The sequence below is a fragment of the Sinohyriopsis cumingii genome, unplaced genomic scaffold, assembly GCF_028554795.1.
Source record: "Sinohyriopsis cumingii isolate HCF-2022 unplaced genomic scaffold, ASM2855479v2 utg002136l, whole genome shotgun sequence".
Lineage (NCBI taxonomy): Eukaryota > Metazoa > Mollusca > Bivalvia > Unionida > Unionidae > Sinohyriopsis > Sinohyriopsis cumingii.
Genome location: NW_028316138.1, coordinates 1,049,619 through 1,066,786, shown reverse-complemented (window position 1 = coordinate 1,066,786; position 17,168 = coordinate 1,049,619). Strand labels below are relative to the sequence as shown.

The 17,168-nt window shown below is 34.8% G+C and overlaps 1 protein-coding gene across 3 annotated transcripts in view; it reads left to right on the top strand.

Annotated features, from left to right (window-relative positions):
• Window positions 1–17,168, top strand: part of LOC149771054 (uncharacterized) — a 57,304-nt gene that overhangs the window by 19,653 nt on the left and 20,483 nt on the right. For all 3 annotated transcript variants that reach the window (XM_089948885.1, XM_089948884.1, XM_089948887.1), the window contains 3 exons: window positions 13,248–13,405; window positions 14,218–14,461; window positions 15,682–15,846. In XM_089948885.1, the coding sequence (XP_089805011.1) occupies window positions 13,248–13,405; window positions 14,218–14,461; window positions 15,682–15,846 (567 nt within the window). The remainder of the gene's footprint in view (window positions 1–13,247; window positions 13,406–14,217; window positions 14,462–15,681; window positions 15,847–17,168) is intronic.

The window sequence follows — 17,168 nt, the reverse complement described above, 5'->3', positions numbered from 1 at the left end:
GTACATGGTAAAATACGACTGAAAGTAATGATATCACTACTACGGTACATGTTAAAACACGACTGAAAATAATGATATCACTACTACGGTATATGGAAAACCACGACTGAAAGTAATGATATCACTACTACGGTACATGTCAAAATACGACTGAAAGTAATGGTATCACTACTACGGTACATGTTACAAACACGACTGAAAATAATGATATCACTACTACGGTACATGTTAAACCACGACTGAAAATAATGATATCACTACTACGGTATATGGAAAACCACGACTGAAAGTAATGATATCACTACTACGGTACATGTTAAAACACGACTGAAAATAATGATATCACTACTACGGTACATGTTAAACCACGACTGAAAATAATGATATCACTACTACGGTATATGGAAAACCACGACTGAAAGTAATGATATCACTACTACGGTACATGTTAAAACACGACTGAAAATAATGATATCGCTACTACGGTACATGTTACAACACGACTGAAAATAATGATATCACTACTACGGTATATGTAAAACCACGACTGAAAGTAATGATATCACTACTACGGTACATGTTAAAACACGACTGAAAGTAATGATATCACTACTACGGTACATGTTAAAATACGAATGTTTGCCAATATGTTAAATGTTTCTCTTGTCATCAAAAATCAAATAAGGACATCGTTTGCGAAGGGTTCATCAACTAAATGTAATAGATCCAGATGCTGGCAGTATTATTTCATTTATGAAAATACATATTTCAGTATCAGGAATATCAAAGAAACATTTAGGATGCATTAATGTACTAATTCTGCAACATGAAATGTTATTTATTTCATCACATATAAGACGTGTGGCATACAATATACTGGACAAACGAAACAGCAAGTATCTAAAAGCATTAACAAAAATAAGTTTGATATACATAATTGTATTGATCCATCTTTTCTTTTTCACTTCAATGACACTTTCCATAATTTATTAGAGTTTTCATTTCAGCCAACTGATATTGTTAATTTGGAAGGGACCGTCTGTTAAGGAAACATATTAGATTCGATGTCTGGATACAAATAAACAAATATAATCCTGGGTTACCTTTTCTTAAAATTTCCCTACTTGATATATATATATATATATATATATATATATATATATATATATATATATATATATATATATATATATATATATATATACTTATATGTTCATTTTTTTCTCCGTTACATTATCAGAATCGTTCAATAGTTTACCATATTGCACACCTTCATATTGCACCCCCGCGCAGGACGCGTGTGCCCAATAGTGTATTAGGAACTACTTTGTAAACAAATCATGTACATTCGCATAGTAGGCGCAATACATTTTGGTTGATCAAATTTGTTTCTGAATGAACTAAAGCAGATGGTTCGTGGACTGCAACATACCAACTGTTTTGCTACATTACACGTTAACTTTTTGATACATTGTTTCAGATTTTGCTATAGACACCAGATTGGTACCTACAAATAACATGCAAGCTATAAAGGATTAAACTGTCACCTTTAGCTGGTAATAAGAATGGCAACAAAATATACTTACATTTTTACATCTAGAATTTCCTCAAAATGTACTTTCTTAGTTCTGCAAATCCGAATTACATGAGCCATGTCATGAGTTCTCAAGCTTGATTACCCATTTCGAAATTGTACTGTAATTTCGACTATATTCCAAGTGCAATTACATCTTCCTTACTGCACTAAAAATGAAATAAGCATTAAATTCGATAGCGTCTTTTTTAAAATTGCAATTGAAAGACTTCATATTTTTCCCACATTGTGACTTCAAACATTCAATGACAGAAATAGAAACACATTTGCAGATGTCAACACGCTTCTCCCTAGCTTATTCAATCCCTTGTATTTCATGTGGAATTGTCACGTACAAATCCAGTCCACAATAAAGAAATTTCGTAGAATCGAAAAAATAGCAAAATCTATTCATTCCAGATCAAATGAAAAGTTGTTGCAATGCACATTCATTCACAATATGACTCCAAATTTCAATTTTAACTAGACACGCCATTTTCTTTCGAAAGTTACGTCGAGCGCGCGACAAAGTTCAAATTTATCTGGACGGAGTTATGTGCGCAGTAATAATGTTCGTGCTATGTAATGATGACTATGCGCTTGTGTATTTAGTTTGGAATACGGCATACATTCATTTACGTTGTTTCTTGTAGTGTATTTTGTTTATATAATTAAGCCTTAGGTAGAATTAAAAAAAATGAGCATATAATAAAAAGGTTACTGCATTTGTATGGGAAAATATGAACTCGTTTTGTCGGAGGGATATACTGCACTCCCAAGTTCGTGCAGTATTCCATCCCAAAACTCGTTCATATTTTCCCATACAAATGAAGTAACTTATAAATATTAAATGTTTCTCGTGTCATAAAAAATCATGCAAAGGCGGAATGACTTAGTGATATCATTACTTTCAGTCGTGTTTTAACACATCCCATAGTAGTGATAGCATTACTTTCAGTTTCATATATATATATATATATATATATATATATATATATATATATATATATATATATATAGTGTGTTAGGAATACAAGTTTATAAGTTTATGTTGAGGTTATTTCCTCTCAGTTTGGAAATGATCCCTCTTCTCGCGTCCTGTTTACATGTGTAGTTTAGAGCTATATTCTGTAGTTTTATACATGTGGTATCAGTGAACTTTATGAAATGGGGGTCGTTACGTTTTAGTGTCCTCTATCACGCATTTGCTTAATGTCCACTTAATGTACAGAGTATGAGTGGATTTGTGTCTGTTAATATATATATATATATATATATATATATATATATATATATATATATATATATATATATATATATATATATATATATATATATATATATATATATATATATATATATATATATATATATGTGTGTGTGTGTGTGTGTGTGTGTGTGTGTATGTGTGTGTGTGTGTGTCCATGTGTATGTGGGTGTGTTTGGGTGGGTGGGTGGGTTTTCATAGCGCATTTATTAGTGTTGTAAATTTCAGATCGTTAAACTGATTAGGTTTCATTTAGCTCTGCGTAATTGTCATTGAATTAATCACTTGAAACAATTTTTGAGTTTTCAATATCATTTGGGAGTAACTGTAATTTCAATGTTTCATAAATGTATCTCAAATTTGGCAATTTCTTAGTTATTCTTTAGTTTCAGCTAGGTATTTGTTTATAATCTGATACGAATCTGGTGAATTTTCTATGTAGATATTAAAAGTATTTTGTAGACTTGTTTCTTATTTATTTGCTAGTAGTCCATTTTGAATCTAGTAGATTTTTGCCCTTTCACCATAGTCATCAATATAACTGTCCCTTGAAATGTTCTTTTTCCCCACGGGGTATATTGTATATTTCCCCATGGGGTATATTGTATATTTCCCCGCGAATTATATTGTATATTTCCCAATGGGGTATATTGTAAATTTCCCCACGAGGTATATAGTATATTTCCCTACTGGGTATATTGTATGTTTTCCCAGAAGTTATACTGTATATTTCCGCACGGGATATACTGTATATTTCTCCACGGGGTATATTGTTTAATCCTGTTCATTCAGTTAAGAAAAGGTGTGTATGTATTCCGGTTTCATCTCACATGCTAAAGTATGTGTTGTTATATCATTATCATACGGTTCGTTCTTTTCCTTCCAACTTGTGTTGTACACAATGTGAATTGGAGATGACTATTACACTTGAAGTGCACATTACTGATATTATTAATTTTGTCTGCATAATACTGACAATAGTACAGGTAAACCACCGATTGTCCGGCAACGGATGGTCCGGCACCTCTTTTAATCCGGAAAAAAGTACGAGAGGGCACTTAAAATTCCCTACACCGCCAAATTAGTTTACTAGGCGTGCACTCGCATGGATTGTTTAAACTGCAGCTGTTGGTGGTGATAATTATTTTTGGGTGCGATTCTTAGCTTATTTTACTTACATTTAAACCTAGCTATGCCTTCTAAGAAAGATGCAAATGTCAGTGGTTGTGTCAAGCGTAATCACCAGTCAATATCGATACAAGAAAAAGTAGAACTGTTGAAAAAACTGAATATGCAGCTGGCTGTGCTATTTTCTGACCATCCCCGCTATGTGTCTCTATCATTTTAGATAAACTCGTTACCCGTATATTACTTAAAGTACAGCTGAGATAAGTTCTAGGACAGGATATTCATCGTGTATTTATATTTGAAGATGTTTTGCATTAACATATGATCTGTTTGAATTTGTATACATCAGAAGGTTCGGTATTAACAAATAAATGAAGGTACTATATATAGGGAAAATAATTTTGATCCGAATTACGAGTCGTATGGATTGATCACTGACGGACAGGTAGGCAAGTGTAATATTAAGTGCCAAATGTGTAATGTGATAAAAGGAATAAAATGAAATAAAACTGGAATAAAAATGCAATGGAAACTTCAAATAGTGGCATTGGGCGAGGAACCGAACAACTTCCTGAAAGCACACACATGTAAGAGGAAAGCGAAAGGAAAATAGCAGTTCAAATTATCGAGAACACTTGTCGCTTTGCGACTGGAAACAAATTGACATTCAGTATAACTGATAAAAAATATAAATATAAAATCATAACAAAAATCCAACATAATATGGACTTTTAAAAATAGCAACTGGCGAAGCGAGTGTATTTTTATTTATTTTAAAAACAAAAATACAAAATAGAGAATATTATCCGGTCATGGAAAATGTTGTTCTTATACAATTGGTTAAACAACCTAATGTTTATTCGTTTCTTTGTTTCTACTGTCACTCGTAATTTTAAGCTACGCAAACCAACCTCTGAAAATTGACTTCAACATTCTGTCATTCTTCAGTCAATTGAAATAAATAAGTTCGTCAATCTGTAGTTTTATTTCTTTTAAATCGAATTTAAACGATACTATTATTCCATTGTATAATTTCCTGACTGCACAATATTCCATTTAAAGGTAAATTTCATAGCATTATATAATGCGCCATTTTAGCAATGGGACCAGAGATCCCTAAAATTTAAACTCGTGCAGATATTTGGAATTTAAAATAATATATGATTGTAAAAGAATAAATCATGAAATTTAAACGCACAAAGTTTCCGAAAATCGAAAATAAATATTATTTGGCAGTATAATTTTTCTCCTTATATGGTAACATTTCCTAAATCTGAATCATTTAAAAACATGACCTCGTTGGCCATGATCTACCAATGTCCACTGTCTCAGTGACGTTGTCAATAGCGTGCGTCCTTGGTTTGTATTGATAGTTCAGACTAAATGCGTAAATACGTCTTCGTTCTCCGTGATATTTTTAATGATGTGCGTCCATAGTTTGTATTGATAGTTCAGACTAGATGTGTAAGTTAGTCTTTGTTGTCCATGACGTACCAATGTCCACGGTCTCCGTGATTTTGTCAATAGTGTGTGTCCTTAGTTTGTACTGAAAATTCATGCTACATGTGTAGATGAGTCATCGTTGTTCGTGAAGTACCAATATCCACGGTCTCCATGATATCGCAAATACTGTGGGTTCCTACTGTGTACTGATAGTTAAGACTAAATGTGTAAATACGTCTTCGTTTTCCATGATGTTCCACTTTTCACGGTTTCCATGATTTTATCAGCAGTGTGCGTCATTAGTTTGTATTGATCGTAGAGACTAGTTGTGTAAATACGTCTTCATTGTCCATGACGTACTGATGTCCACGGTCTCGTGATTTTGTCAAGAGTGTGCGTCCGTAGTTTTGTATTGATAGTTCAGAATAGACGTGTGCGTCCTTAGTGTATATTGATAGTTCATGCTACATGTGTCAATGCGACATCGTTGTTCATGAGGTACCAACGTTCACGTTATTTGAGATATTGTCAATGGTGTGGTTTCATACTTTTCATTGATGTTTCAAACTAAATGTGCTAATACGTCTTCGCTGTCCATGACGTACCAAAATCCATGGTCTCCGTGATTTTTTAAATAGTGTGCGTCCTTAGTTTGCATTGATAGTTCAGATAGATGTGTGCGTCCTTAGCTTGTACTGATGTTGCACGTGTACATGCGTAATCGTTGGCCATGATCTACCGATGTCCACGGTCTCTGTGTTATTGTCAGTAATGTGCGTCCTTGGTTTGTATTGATAGTTCAGACTGGATGTATAAATACGTTTTCGTTGTTCATGATGTATCAATGTGCACAGAATCCTTGATTTGGTCAATAGTGTGTGTCCATAATTTAAATTGACTGTTAAGACTAGACTAGATTTGTAAACATTTCCGTGTTGGTCATGATGTACCAATGTCCACGGTCTCCGTGATTTTGTCAATGATGTGCGTCCTTAATTTGCATTGAGAGTTCAGACTAGACGTGTAAATTCGTCTTCGTTGTTCATGACGTACCAACGTCCACGGTGTCCGTGATTTTGTCAATAATGTGCGTCCTAAATTTGTATTTAAAGTACAGAATAGATGTGTGCGTCATTAGTTTCTATTGATAGTTCAGACTAGATGTGTGAATGCGTCTTCGTTGTTGATGAGCTACTAATGTCCAGTCTCCGTGATATTTTTAATGGTGTGCGTCCTTAGTTTGTATTGAGAGTTCAGACTAGACGTGTAAATTCGTCTTCGTTGTTCATGACGTACCAACGTCCACGGTGTCCGTGATTTTGTCAGTTACGTGCGTCCTAAATTTGTATTTAAAGTACAGAATAGATGTGTGCGTCATTAGTTTCTATTGATAGTTCAGACTAGATGTGTGAATGCGTCTTCGTTGCTGATGAGCTACCAATGTCCACAGTCTCCGTGATATTTTTAATGGTGTGCGTCCATAGTTTGTATTGATAATTCAGACTAGATGTGTAAGTGAGTCTTCGTTGTCCATAACGTAACCAATGTCCACAGTCTCAGTGATTTTGTCAATAGTGTGGGTCCTTAGTTTGTATTGAAAATTCAGGCTACATGTGTAGATGAGTCTTCGTTGTTCATGAGGTACCAATGTCCACGGTCTCCATGATATCGCCAATAGTGTGCGTTCCTTCTTTCTAATGACAGTTCAGCCTAGATGTGTAAACACGTCTTCGTTTTCCATGACCTTCAATGTCCACAGTCTCGGTGACTTGTCAGTAGTATGCGTCCTTAATTTGTATTGATTGTTAAGTGTGTTTGTATGTGTGTGATTTGGGTTTTTAACGTAGCTTTAAAACAATTCAGTCATATCGCTACGATGTATGCAGTGTTGGAGTTGAAAGTGACTTCCAGCACTGGGGCATCATGCCGCAGACATGTAGCATTATGTCCCACCCGGTCACATTATCCTGACACCAAGCCGACCAGTCCTAACACTAACCTCTTAATGATGAGAGCCTAGTGAGGCAGCTGTTTGTACCATTTTTATGACTTGGTCTTGGTTCGAACCTCTAACCACTAGGCCACCTGAGCGGTCGTATTGACTGTTAAGACTGGATTAGATGTGCAAACATGTCCTCGTTGGTCATAATGTACCAATGTCCACGGTCTCCATGATTTTGTCAGTAGTGTGCGTCCTTGATTTGTATTGATTGTTCAGACAGGATTTGTAAATATGTCCTCGTTGGTCATGATGTACTAATGTTCACAGTCTCCGTGATTTTGTTAGTAGTGTGAGTCCCTTATTTGTACTAATCGTTTAGACTAGATGTGTCAGTATGTTCTCTTTGTCCAGAATTTACGAATGTTCTCATTCTTCATGTTTTCTCATTGTGTGCGTCCTTTGTTTGTATTGATATTTATTTCTGCCTGTGTAAACGTGTCTTCGTTGTCCATTATGTCTGCAATCTCTATTTTGTCAACGATTATGAGTATCATTTGTATTGATATGTGACTATATATGTTTAAAGTTATCATCTTTGACCATGATACGCCATAGTCGATAGTCTTCATGATGTTTGAAAATCATCGTTTTCTTTCGTGAAAGAATAGTACAGACAATCAGTATAAAAGCCTTTGTTAAATTCGTAGGTCAAAGTTAACAAAAAAGTCTTCATACACATTAACTATTATGAAAAGATTAAATCAAAGTCAGTTTCAGATTTCATGAATTATGTGATGGTTTAAGATTTAGTAGAATAGGTTCATGTGATAGATAAATCGTTCTTCATATTTTCAATTTATGCACAATTACAGTATAACAATACATGTTTTGATACATCAGCATATTAACAATCCCAGTACTGTGCTTCCGTCTAAACACATCTATGAACATTATGGAATCACCAGCCTGTCACATTGTTGAATGAAGTAACAATTAAAGACTGATGCCTTAATTAGAGACGGGATAAACATATTGTGATCAGCTTTTTATTCTGGAAACGGTTAAAGATATTTCTGACATGAAAAAGACGAACCACAAATACGTCTAAGTGCACCAACCCTCTTAGTCTGAACAGTTCATGTACGTTTTAATAATGTTTCCCTTTATTTTCATTTCGCAAGATAATGGGAGTCACAACTGGCCATGACGTCACATTGTCTACAGTTTCCATGTTGTGGTTAATAGTTATGCGTGTCCTTAGTTTGCACTGATTATACAGAATATTTGTGTAAACGTGTGCGTCCTCACTTGCATTGCTTAGTTTCAGATTCCTTAGAATTGATAATACAGTTCCCTCCTTGATACATTACCATTTGCTATTAATTTACTGCCTCAAACTGTATTTAGTTTCGCTCTAAGATCGCCAGAACAAATGTCCTCCGTACGCGGTTCTATACCTGAGTCTTCGAAATCCACCAAATACAAGAATGTGTGTGTGTGTGTGTGTGTGTGTGTGTGAGAGAGAGAGAGAGAGAGAGAGAGAGAGAGATTTATGTGCGGGACGAAACTGAAACTCAAAGTTTGATTTATAAGGCTTACCACTGACCATTTATTAAAAGGAAGGCATTCTATACGTATGAGATAAAGGAATTGTAACATTCGTTCCTTGCATATTAGCAGTTTTTATACTTTTGAAAATTTATTTCTGTAATTCGAGTCATTGATTCCATACTAACTAATAGATTCGCAGTAGGTTCTGTCATGATTCATGGTTAGGTCTACTGGCAGCAGTCCAGATGAGCTTATGGTATGGGCTGTTGTCGTTGTCCGACCGTCTATTTTCACAAGTTTATTATCACTATTTCCCCTAAACAACAGGCAAAACTGTCATGAAATCGTATACGCACGCACTCATTCATCTTATTATCTTGTTGGTCCTAAATAAAAATGTGCTGTTGGTGCAGTCATAATGGAAAACGTCATAAATAGTTTGTTTTTCACTATTCCTCCGGAATAGATATTAATATCAACATGGTTTTTCCACTAAAATACGTTCTATGATGGCTAGTTCTTCGATAGTGAAATGGTACCGATCCAATATTCAGTACGGCCGCTATGGCATCGATCTTGAACATTTTGTTATCGCTATTCCTTTATTGGATAGTGATATCGATGTGGGATTGTCACCGGAAGACCTATTATACCGTCTACTTGGACTTATATGACACGTTCACACTTAACATCCAACATGGCCAACTCAGCCAATATCCTGGAAACCTTGTTATTGCTACTTCACCTGAATGGATGGTCATATCGACATGGCGTTTTCACAAAAAGACTTTATGATGTGCCGTTGGTACTAATTATCAATGGTGTCGATATGATATCCGTTATGATCGACACAAAGGTCACCTTGAAAATATTTATATCACTACTTCTCTAAGATGGTTCTTCATATCGACAAAGGATATTTCCTAAAGATCTCGTGATATCCCGTTATACTCAAAATGGAAATTGTTTTATAAGGGATTGGGTGGCGGTATGTGCTAAAATATAATAATATGATTAAAGAAATGCTTCAGTTCAGGACTGTTTGTTTGCTTGACTGTATTGACAATAAATGGTGAATAAAAGGAAAATACGAGTAAAACATGAATATAGAATTGCTAATAAACGACACAGAAGCTTTTATATGCTGGTTTTCATAACCCCAATCTAATCAAACAGCAAGAATTGGATAGCCTACAAGGTAAGTATATTTTTATGAAAACTTTAAAGTTTTAGTGTGGCGGGATATAACTACTTATATTTAGTATGGCACAAAATTACTTTTGCATCAAGCCGGAATCAAAAGCAGCGAATCAAATTTGATTGAATTGAGTTGATTTTGATTATGGTACTACGCATGTAATTTCAGTCAATTTTGATAATAAAGAAATAAACCTTTATTTACTTGTCTTATTTTTTTATATTATTATCTATATGCTAAATGCGATTTAGTAAATTTGTAATAATAACTACCTCAAGACGGTAATCATTTTTGGTGGAGAACTGTACCTATGGAAGGCAATGACTGCTGACAGCTATCTGCTGAAATTCAAATTTCGCATAGCCTTCGGCAAATAGTCATGTGACGTGATTCTTACCAATCCTTTCTTGTCCAGGATGCCGAACAGATCGGATTGTGCCCAGTAGATGCTCTACAGCCAGTGACACTAACTGATGTTTATCATACGATTTAATTAGCATCACATGACCGTTTATACAATGGCAAAATTTGCATTATACCTTGTCCGTCAAACGTCAAATCCTTGTAAGTCATAACCAATGCTGCTATGCATGGGTGAAGTGTAAATAAATTATTTGTGAAGGTTGACAACATTGAAAATACACTGAGTAGCATAGAAAAAAACCAATACAATATTCAAAGTTGAAATAATACTCATACTTGTATGAACGAGAGCCCGCATTTACAACCAAGAAGCATTTAATTAAAAAAATTGTGAATTTTTGACAAATTTAGTGCGTGGAACCGATCATATGATTAGCGTCGGCTCGTCATGACTACTGGCGTATTTGGTACTATCAGCTGATAAATTCAAGTTTAGTACTATTTATTGTTGATTTGGACGGGAATTTAGGTGCGATAAACCTATTTCTGGGTGTGATAAATTCAGATGAAGTTAGAGTATAGAAAATTGTATGAGTATTTAACGATGTGCAAGATCGAACTTAATGACAGTACAGTTGCTACCACGTGACCGCCAATCACACTTGACATAACATGAACAATTGCATATAGATTAGGGGTTAAGTCAGGATATCTACATTTTAGATCATATTTTTACAATGCTAAAATTTACTATTTCAGAAGTATATACTCTTTCACATATAAAATATGTTTAATTTACGAAATGAGAAGAAGAAAAAACCTCACCATCCTTACCTATAATATTAAAGCTTTAGAGCGCCCGTATATTTTACCAAATCCGATACACAATATGGCCACCGTTGCAGCTTTCTTAAAATTTTTATTGATACTTCTCTTTACACAAAGTCATATGAATATCTAATATTTAGTTGATCCCAATTGAAAATGGTGTCCATCTGACCAGAAAATGATATCGATCTGACCTCCAATATGGCCACCATGTTGTCCATTTTCAAAATCGAGTTATTGCTACTCCTACTGGCCATATCCACATGAGCTTCTCAGCACGTGACTTCTTGTTTTCCTATTCCTAAACGAATTAGGTGCTGATCTGACGTCCATTACGGCCACGATAGCAGCAATCTTGAAAATGTTGTCGCTTTTCCCTTTGAATGACGGTTATTATCACATGGGGCTTTCACCAAAAACCTCTAATGATGTTTAAATTGTCCTAAATTAAAAAAGTGTCAGTGTTTGGTCCAATATGGCTACCACAGTGGCAACTTTGAAACTATTGTTATTGCTCAATAATATCTGAGATGGGTTAAGTTTTCATCCGTAAGAAAGAAATTATATTGAATTATTGGAAATTCATTTCGACCTTAAGGATAGATAGACTGAGAGACATACAGACATAGAGAAATAGAGAATTTAACATGTACTGGATGAGATACAAAATGTTGATACCCAGAGTTAACCTTCAGACATTAAACAGCGGTAACATGCACATTCTTTACGTCCACTTTCTGGTGTTTGATACTTGTAGCCTAGTTATGGAAGAACTAGTCGTGTTTCTGGGATTTTGTATTTTGTTTTGGGGATTTTCACCTCCATGTTAAAGTCTATCACAGACCATTATCTTGGCCTTTGAAAATACGTACGAGTTACCAGAAATCTGAATAAAATATACGCAAAATAAAAGAAAATCACTTACAGATATTAAAGAAAATAGAAAGTGAGACATACGTGGAATGTACAATGATTCTCTTCAAACATGTTCATCAGCTGCATCGGCGTCTGCCTCTAATCATAAAGGGGCTGCGATGCCTCAATGGCTAGTATGCCAGACCAGTGGTCACGACAATAAAGGGTGTGGGTTAGAATCCTAAACCCAGACCAGTCTGGGTCAGCTACCAAGGTGTGTCCATGGGCAAGGCAATTTGGTTTTCTTGTAGAACAAAATCCTCATAACTCAAGCTGCAGACATCCAGCTTCTCCGCATTGCCTCTGATAAGAAATTTTCACTGCGGTATAGTTTGCCCTGCCCTTGAAGTGTTTCAATTTAAAATTCGGGAAAAATGTTCTCTGTGGTTCGAGATTACATATTGTGTTGTTGTTGCTGTACTTAATTTCCTCCTTATCTTCGACATACCACCAATTTATTTGGACTCGAGAGTATCGCCATGACTGACATATGTTTGCAGAAATCTTCAGCCGGTCCCTTAATTTAGAATGAAAACAAAACAAACTCCGACTTAGATTTTAAAGGGTTTGTTAATGTTAAACTTTAGAATAATAAATATCATTTGTTTAAACAATGTGTGCTTCTTACAAGTTTTCGAATTATTAATGACAAATTAATGACATGAGAGAATTTATCAAGGCTTAATTGAAGTGTTTGCATTTATAACAATATATGTAAGTGGAAATATAATCTGCCTTAAAGACTTGTTTGACATGCAAATTTTGATTATAAAGATGATCTTTTCCAGACTTAAGTAAATTGACTTTATAATAAATGTTAAAACTGCAAGCGGACTTAGCATGCTCATATTCTTTTTATTGTAACATTGTTCACTCACATCATTAGATCAAAGTATATATATATATATATATATATATATATATATATATATATATATATATATATATATATATATATATATACACACACATTAGAGAGATGGATAGATTGATGGATAAATAAATAGATTATTCAATAATGTGTATTTTCATGTAACAGCAAACACAGTACCAGTTGTTCATGTAGATAGCTGGCCAACAGGGGATGGTGTACATTACCGAATGAATGGCAAGTGCGATTATACTCTTCAGTCCGAGATACCTGCGAATTCCCTGAACATCAATGTCACCTTTAGTAAACCCACACAAAATTACCAGGTACAGTATGTTATGTTTTTGAAAATGACAAGGAAAACTTTCATAAAATTGCCCAAGTCACGTAAATGAATTGAAAAACATAATCTTAAAAAACAATTTTAAAAACCAGGTTTTGTTTCTCGAAGTTACGGATAGTTATGTATATTTTAAAGAGATACTGGGAGAGGAATCAGAGGCGTTTCAAAGAAATGACGTTTTACAGTAGGTACTAAGAGTGTAAATGATGACAAGCATTGCACATTTTCCGGCACATGAGAGCTTATTCCTCCCTGAATACAGGCATTCTAGCCAGGCGATTGTTCCCATCCTATGACCGTTTTAGCAGGTAATAGTTTCCATCTTATGACGAAATTAAAAGGCTATACTTCCCATCTAATGACCATTTTAATAGATAATACAGCAATTTCTATCCTATGACCATTATAACGAGGTGACTGTTCCCATCTTATTACTATCGAAGCCAGGTGGGAATTACAGCCTAAAACCATTCAAGCCAGGTTATAATTCCAGTCTATAAGCATTAAAGATAGGTGATAATTCCCAGCCTATGATCATTTAACCATTGATAATCCCCAGCATATGGGCATTTAAGTCACGTCATGATTCCCAGCTATGTCCATTCAAAATTAAAATACGGTAATGATAATCATTCATACATTTTTTTAACACAAACTATGAAAACTCAGCAAGTATGATCAGCCTGTATCACACTTTCCCGCATTAGAACACGTGCGAACACACATGTTCACACAATAATGTACAAGATTTAAGCAGTCAGATGGATTTAAATCAGAAGTGTTACTTTTAACTAGCACTGGATAGCTGAGATTACATCAGCAGCGGCCGACGGAAGCTGGTATTACGTGCACAACATATATAATATGTACCCTCCCGTGATGAGCTACACTTTTCAAGTCACATATGCCGGCCAGACACCTCCAATGGGTTACTGCTACAGTTCATTACCTGGTGTCACTCGAACGTCAAAGACGTCAACAATCTCGACATCATCCACGACTACAGTGCCTGCCCCAATTACATCCATTGCGCCCAATAGTAAGTATCAACTTCTATAATATTCTTCTCCTTAGAAAGGATAGGCCAACTATTAAGTCTCAATTTTTCCTTCGCCCACTTCATACACTGGTGTAACTGATGTATAATTTCATTATTTTTCACAATATGTATGCATACAAATAAAGAATACTAATCATATGGCAAATAACAGTTCTGTCAAGTTCACTGGAGCGAGCAAGGGATCAAGCGCGTCATGGATTGATTAAGATAAATGCAATAAACTGACAACGAAGAGTGCAAAACTAGTATCTAACTTGTCTGTCTTAAATAAAATTATCTTTTTGCAGCCGACACATTTTCTTTTCAATTATTCTCTAAATATACTTACTACTATAACAATGAAATATCCTGGATATAACTTGCGCTTACATAAATTTACATACAATTATAAATCTCGTTTTGGCTCATCGATTTCTAGGTCAGTATAATTTTTTTAAGCATCCGCAACAAGTTGAAATAAATTAGTTTAAACATAATAAATTTAAAGGTTTAATTCCTGTAGAAATAGTCAAGTAAGGTAATGCAAACACAACGGTTTTTCTGTTTTATTTGTTTGTCTTTATGTTTTGTATTTGCCTTTGGAAAAGACCCATTAAGAGTCGAAAGCGCTCAATCTTGTTAGATACTAGTTTTGCACTGTTGGTTGTCAGTTTATATATATTGAATACTCTAACATTTCACACGCGATAATTCTTAAAGAAATGTTTGGATTTAAATTTTGACTTTGTATTATTCACTATGCAGCGGAAGTTAGGATTCGTATATCTTTTTGTTGAGAATTTAACCATTTTATATTGTTTAATGTGACAATTCTTAGTCACTATTTCCATTAAAATCAGCAGGTTGCCAGTACATTGAAAATCAGTTGACTTTATATAAGTTGTATGTATTCACATTTACCTTGTTGACAATTATTGAAAATTTACTTTTGAAATTACATTCTGTTTCTGTCAATGATGTTTTAAAGCGAAGTTAAATCTGGACTTAAAATAAGCTTTGATTCCAATGATCTTATAGGCTAAATTTAGAGCTGGCTTAAAATTGAGCAGCTAATGTCTCAAGACTAGACTTTTCTTAAGATTTATGATAGTGAAATATGGCATCTGTTGTCTTTCACTAGAGTCTTCCCTATGTAAAAGTATTGTGACTTTAAGTAGTTTTTTGTCTCATATGGAAAACAATTAATATTAATATTACAGATGCCTCTTTTAACTATCCTGACGCTCTGGTAAAGTCCATTCGCTTCTACGCTACACAAAGATCCGGCAAACTTCCGGCGAATAATCCCATTTCGTGGAGAGGTGATTCCGCTCTTTATGACGCAGGCAATAATGGGGAAGATCTAACTGGAGGATGGTATGACGGTATGTATATAAACGCCAACGTTTGCATCTATATGTTACATTATTGTCTTTGACCTTACGTTACGTGAAAAGAATTTACGAAAGGATTTGTACCGTAAGATTCTAAAGCTTCGTGCAGACAACTACTATTTAACAAACAAAAGAGCATTGTTTGTAACTAGCAAATTCTGAAAGTAATGTCCTTTTACATCTGAATAGGATCACATGTAAGCTTCTATGTTAGATAGAGGCTTCGAGCAGGAAAGACTACAAACTATCTAAATATTTTCTACTTGAATTGAGCATAGCAGTGACTTTCTTTGTCAAACGTACAACATCTGAAGGCGATGTCTAACCGCCCGAAGGGCCTACAGTTATTAAAAGAGAAAATGGTTCTAAAAAGTATGTAAACACTGGCATGAATCTGTACTATTAAACGTGCGCGCGTAAAATGATCTGAATTCAATTTTGTTGAATATAGGCTGTTGCTGTCAAACTACTACTATAAGGAACAAACTGTTTGCTCATTTATTTATGTGCTTGTCTTACATCTGGGCATTATATTATAAAATTGTCTATCTCGAAGTTCTCCGGTCTGTCTGTGTTTGTTTGTCTGTCTGTTAACATTTGCTCTAAAATTGCAATTCTTTGAATGATTCAGAAATGTTAGTTTGCTGTCTATCAAGATACCACAGTGTCATGGTCGTGCCATAATCAAGGCCGTGACAAGCGAACTTGTAACTGTTTGACCAGTTAAAGTACACTGACTGTAATTTTTGAACTACTAAAGATAATGTCATGAAATATTATTTTGACATACATTATAACGAGGACGATGTGTTGCGTACAACAGCCATGCCCCAACGTCAAGGTCAATTTCATGAAATATTATGTTGGCATGCATTATAACAAGGACGACTTGTTTCATACAACAGCCATGCCCCAACGTCAAGGTCAATTTCATGAAATATTATGTTGACATGCATTATAACGAGGATGATGTGTTGCGTACAACAGCCATGCCCCAACGTCAAGGTCAATTTCATGAAATATTATGTTGACATACATTATAACGAGGACGATGTGTTGCGTACAACAACCATGCCCCAACGCCAAGGTCAATTTCATGAAATATTATGTTGACATACATTATGACAAGGACGATGTGTTGCGTACAACAGCCATGCCCCAAGGTCAAGGTCAATTTCATGAAATATTATGTTGACATAAATTATAACAAGGACGATGTGTTGCGTACAACAGCCATGCCCCAACGCTAAGGTCAATTTCATGAAATATTATGTTGACATAAATTATAACAAGGACGATGTGTTGCGTACAAC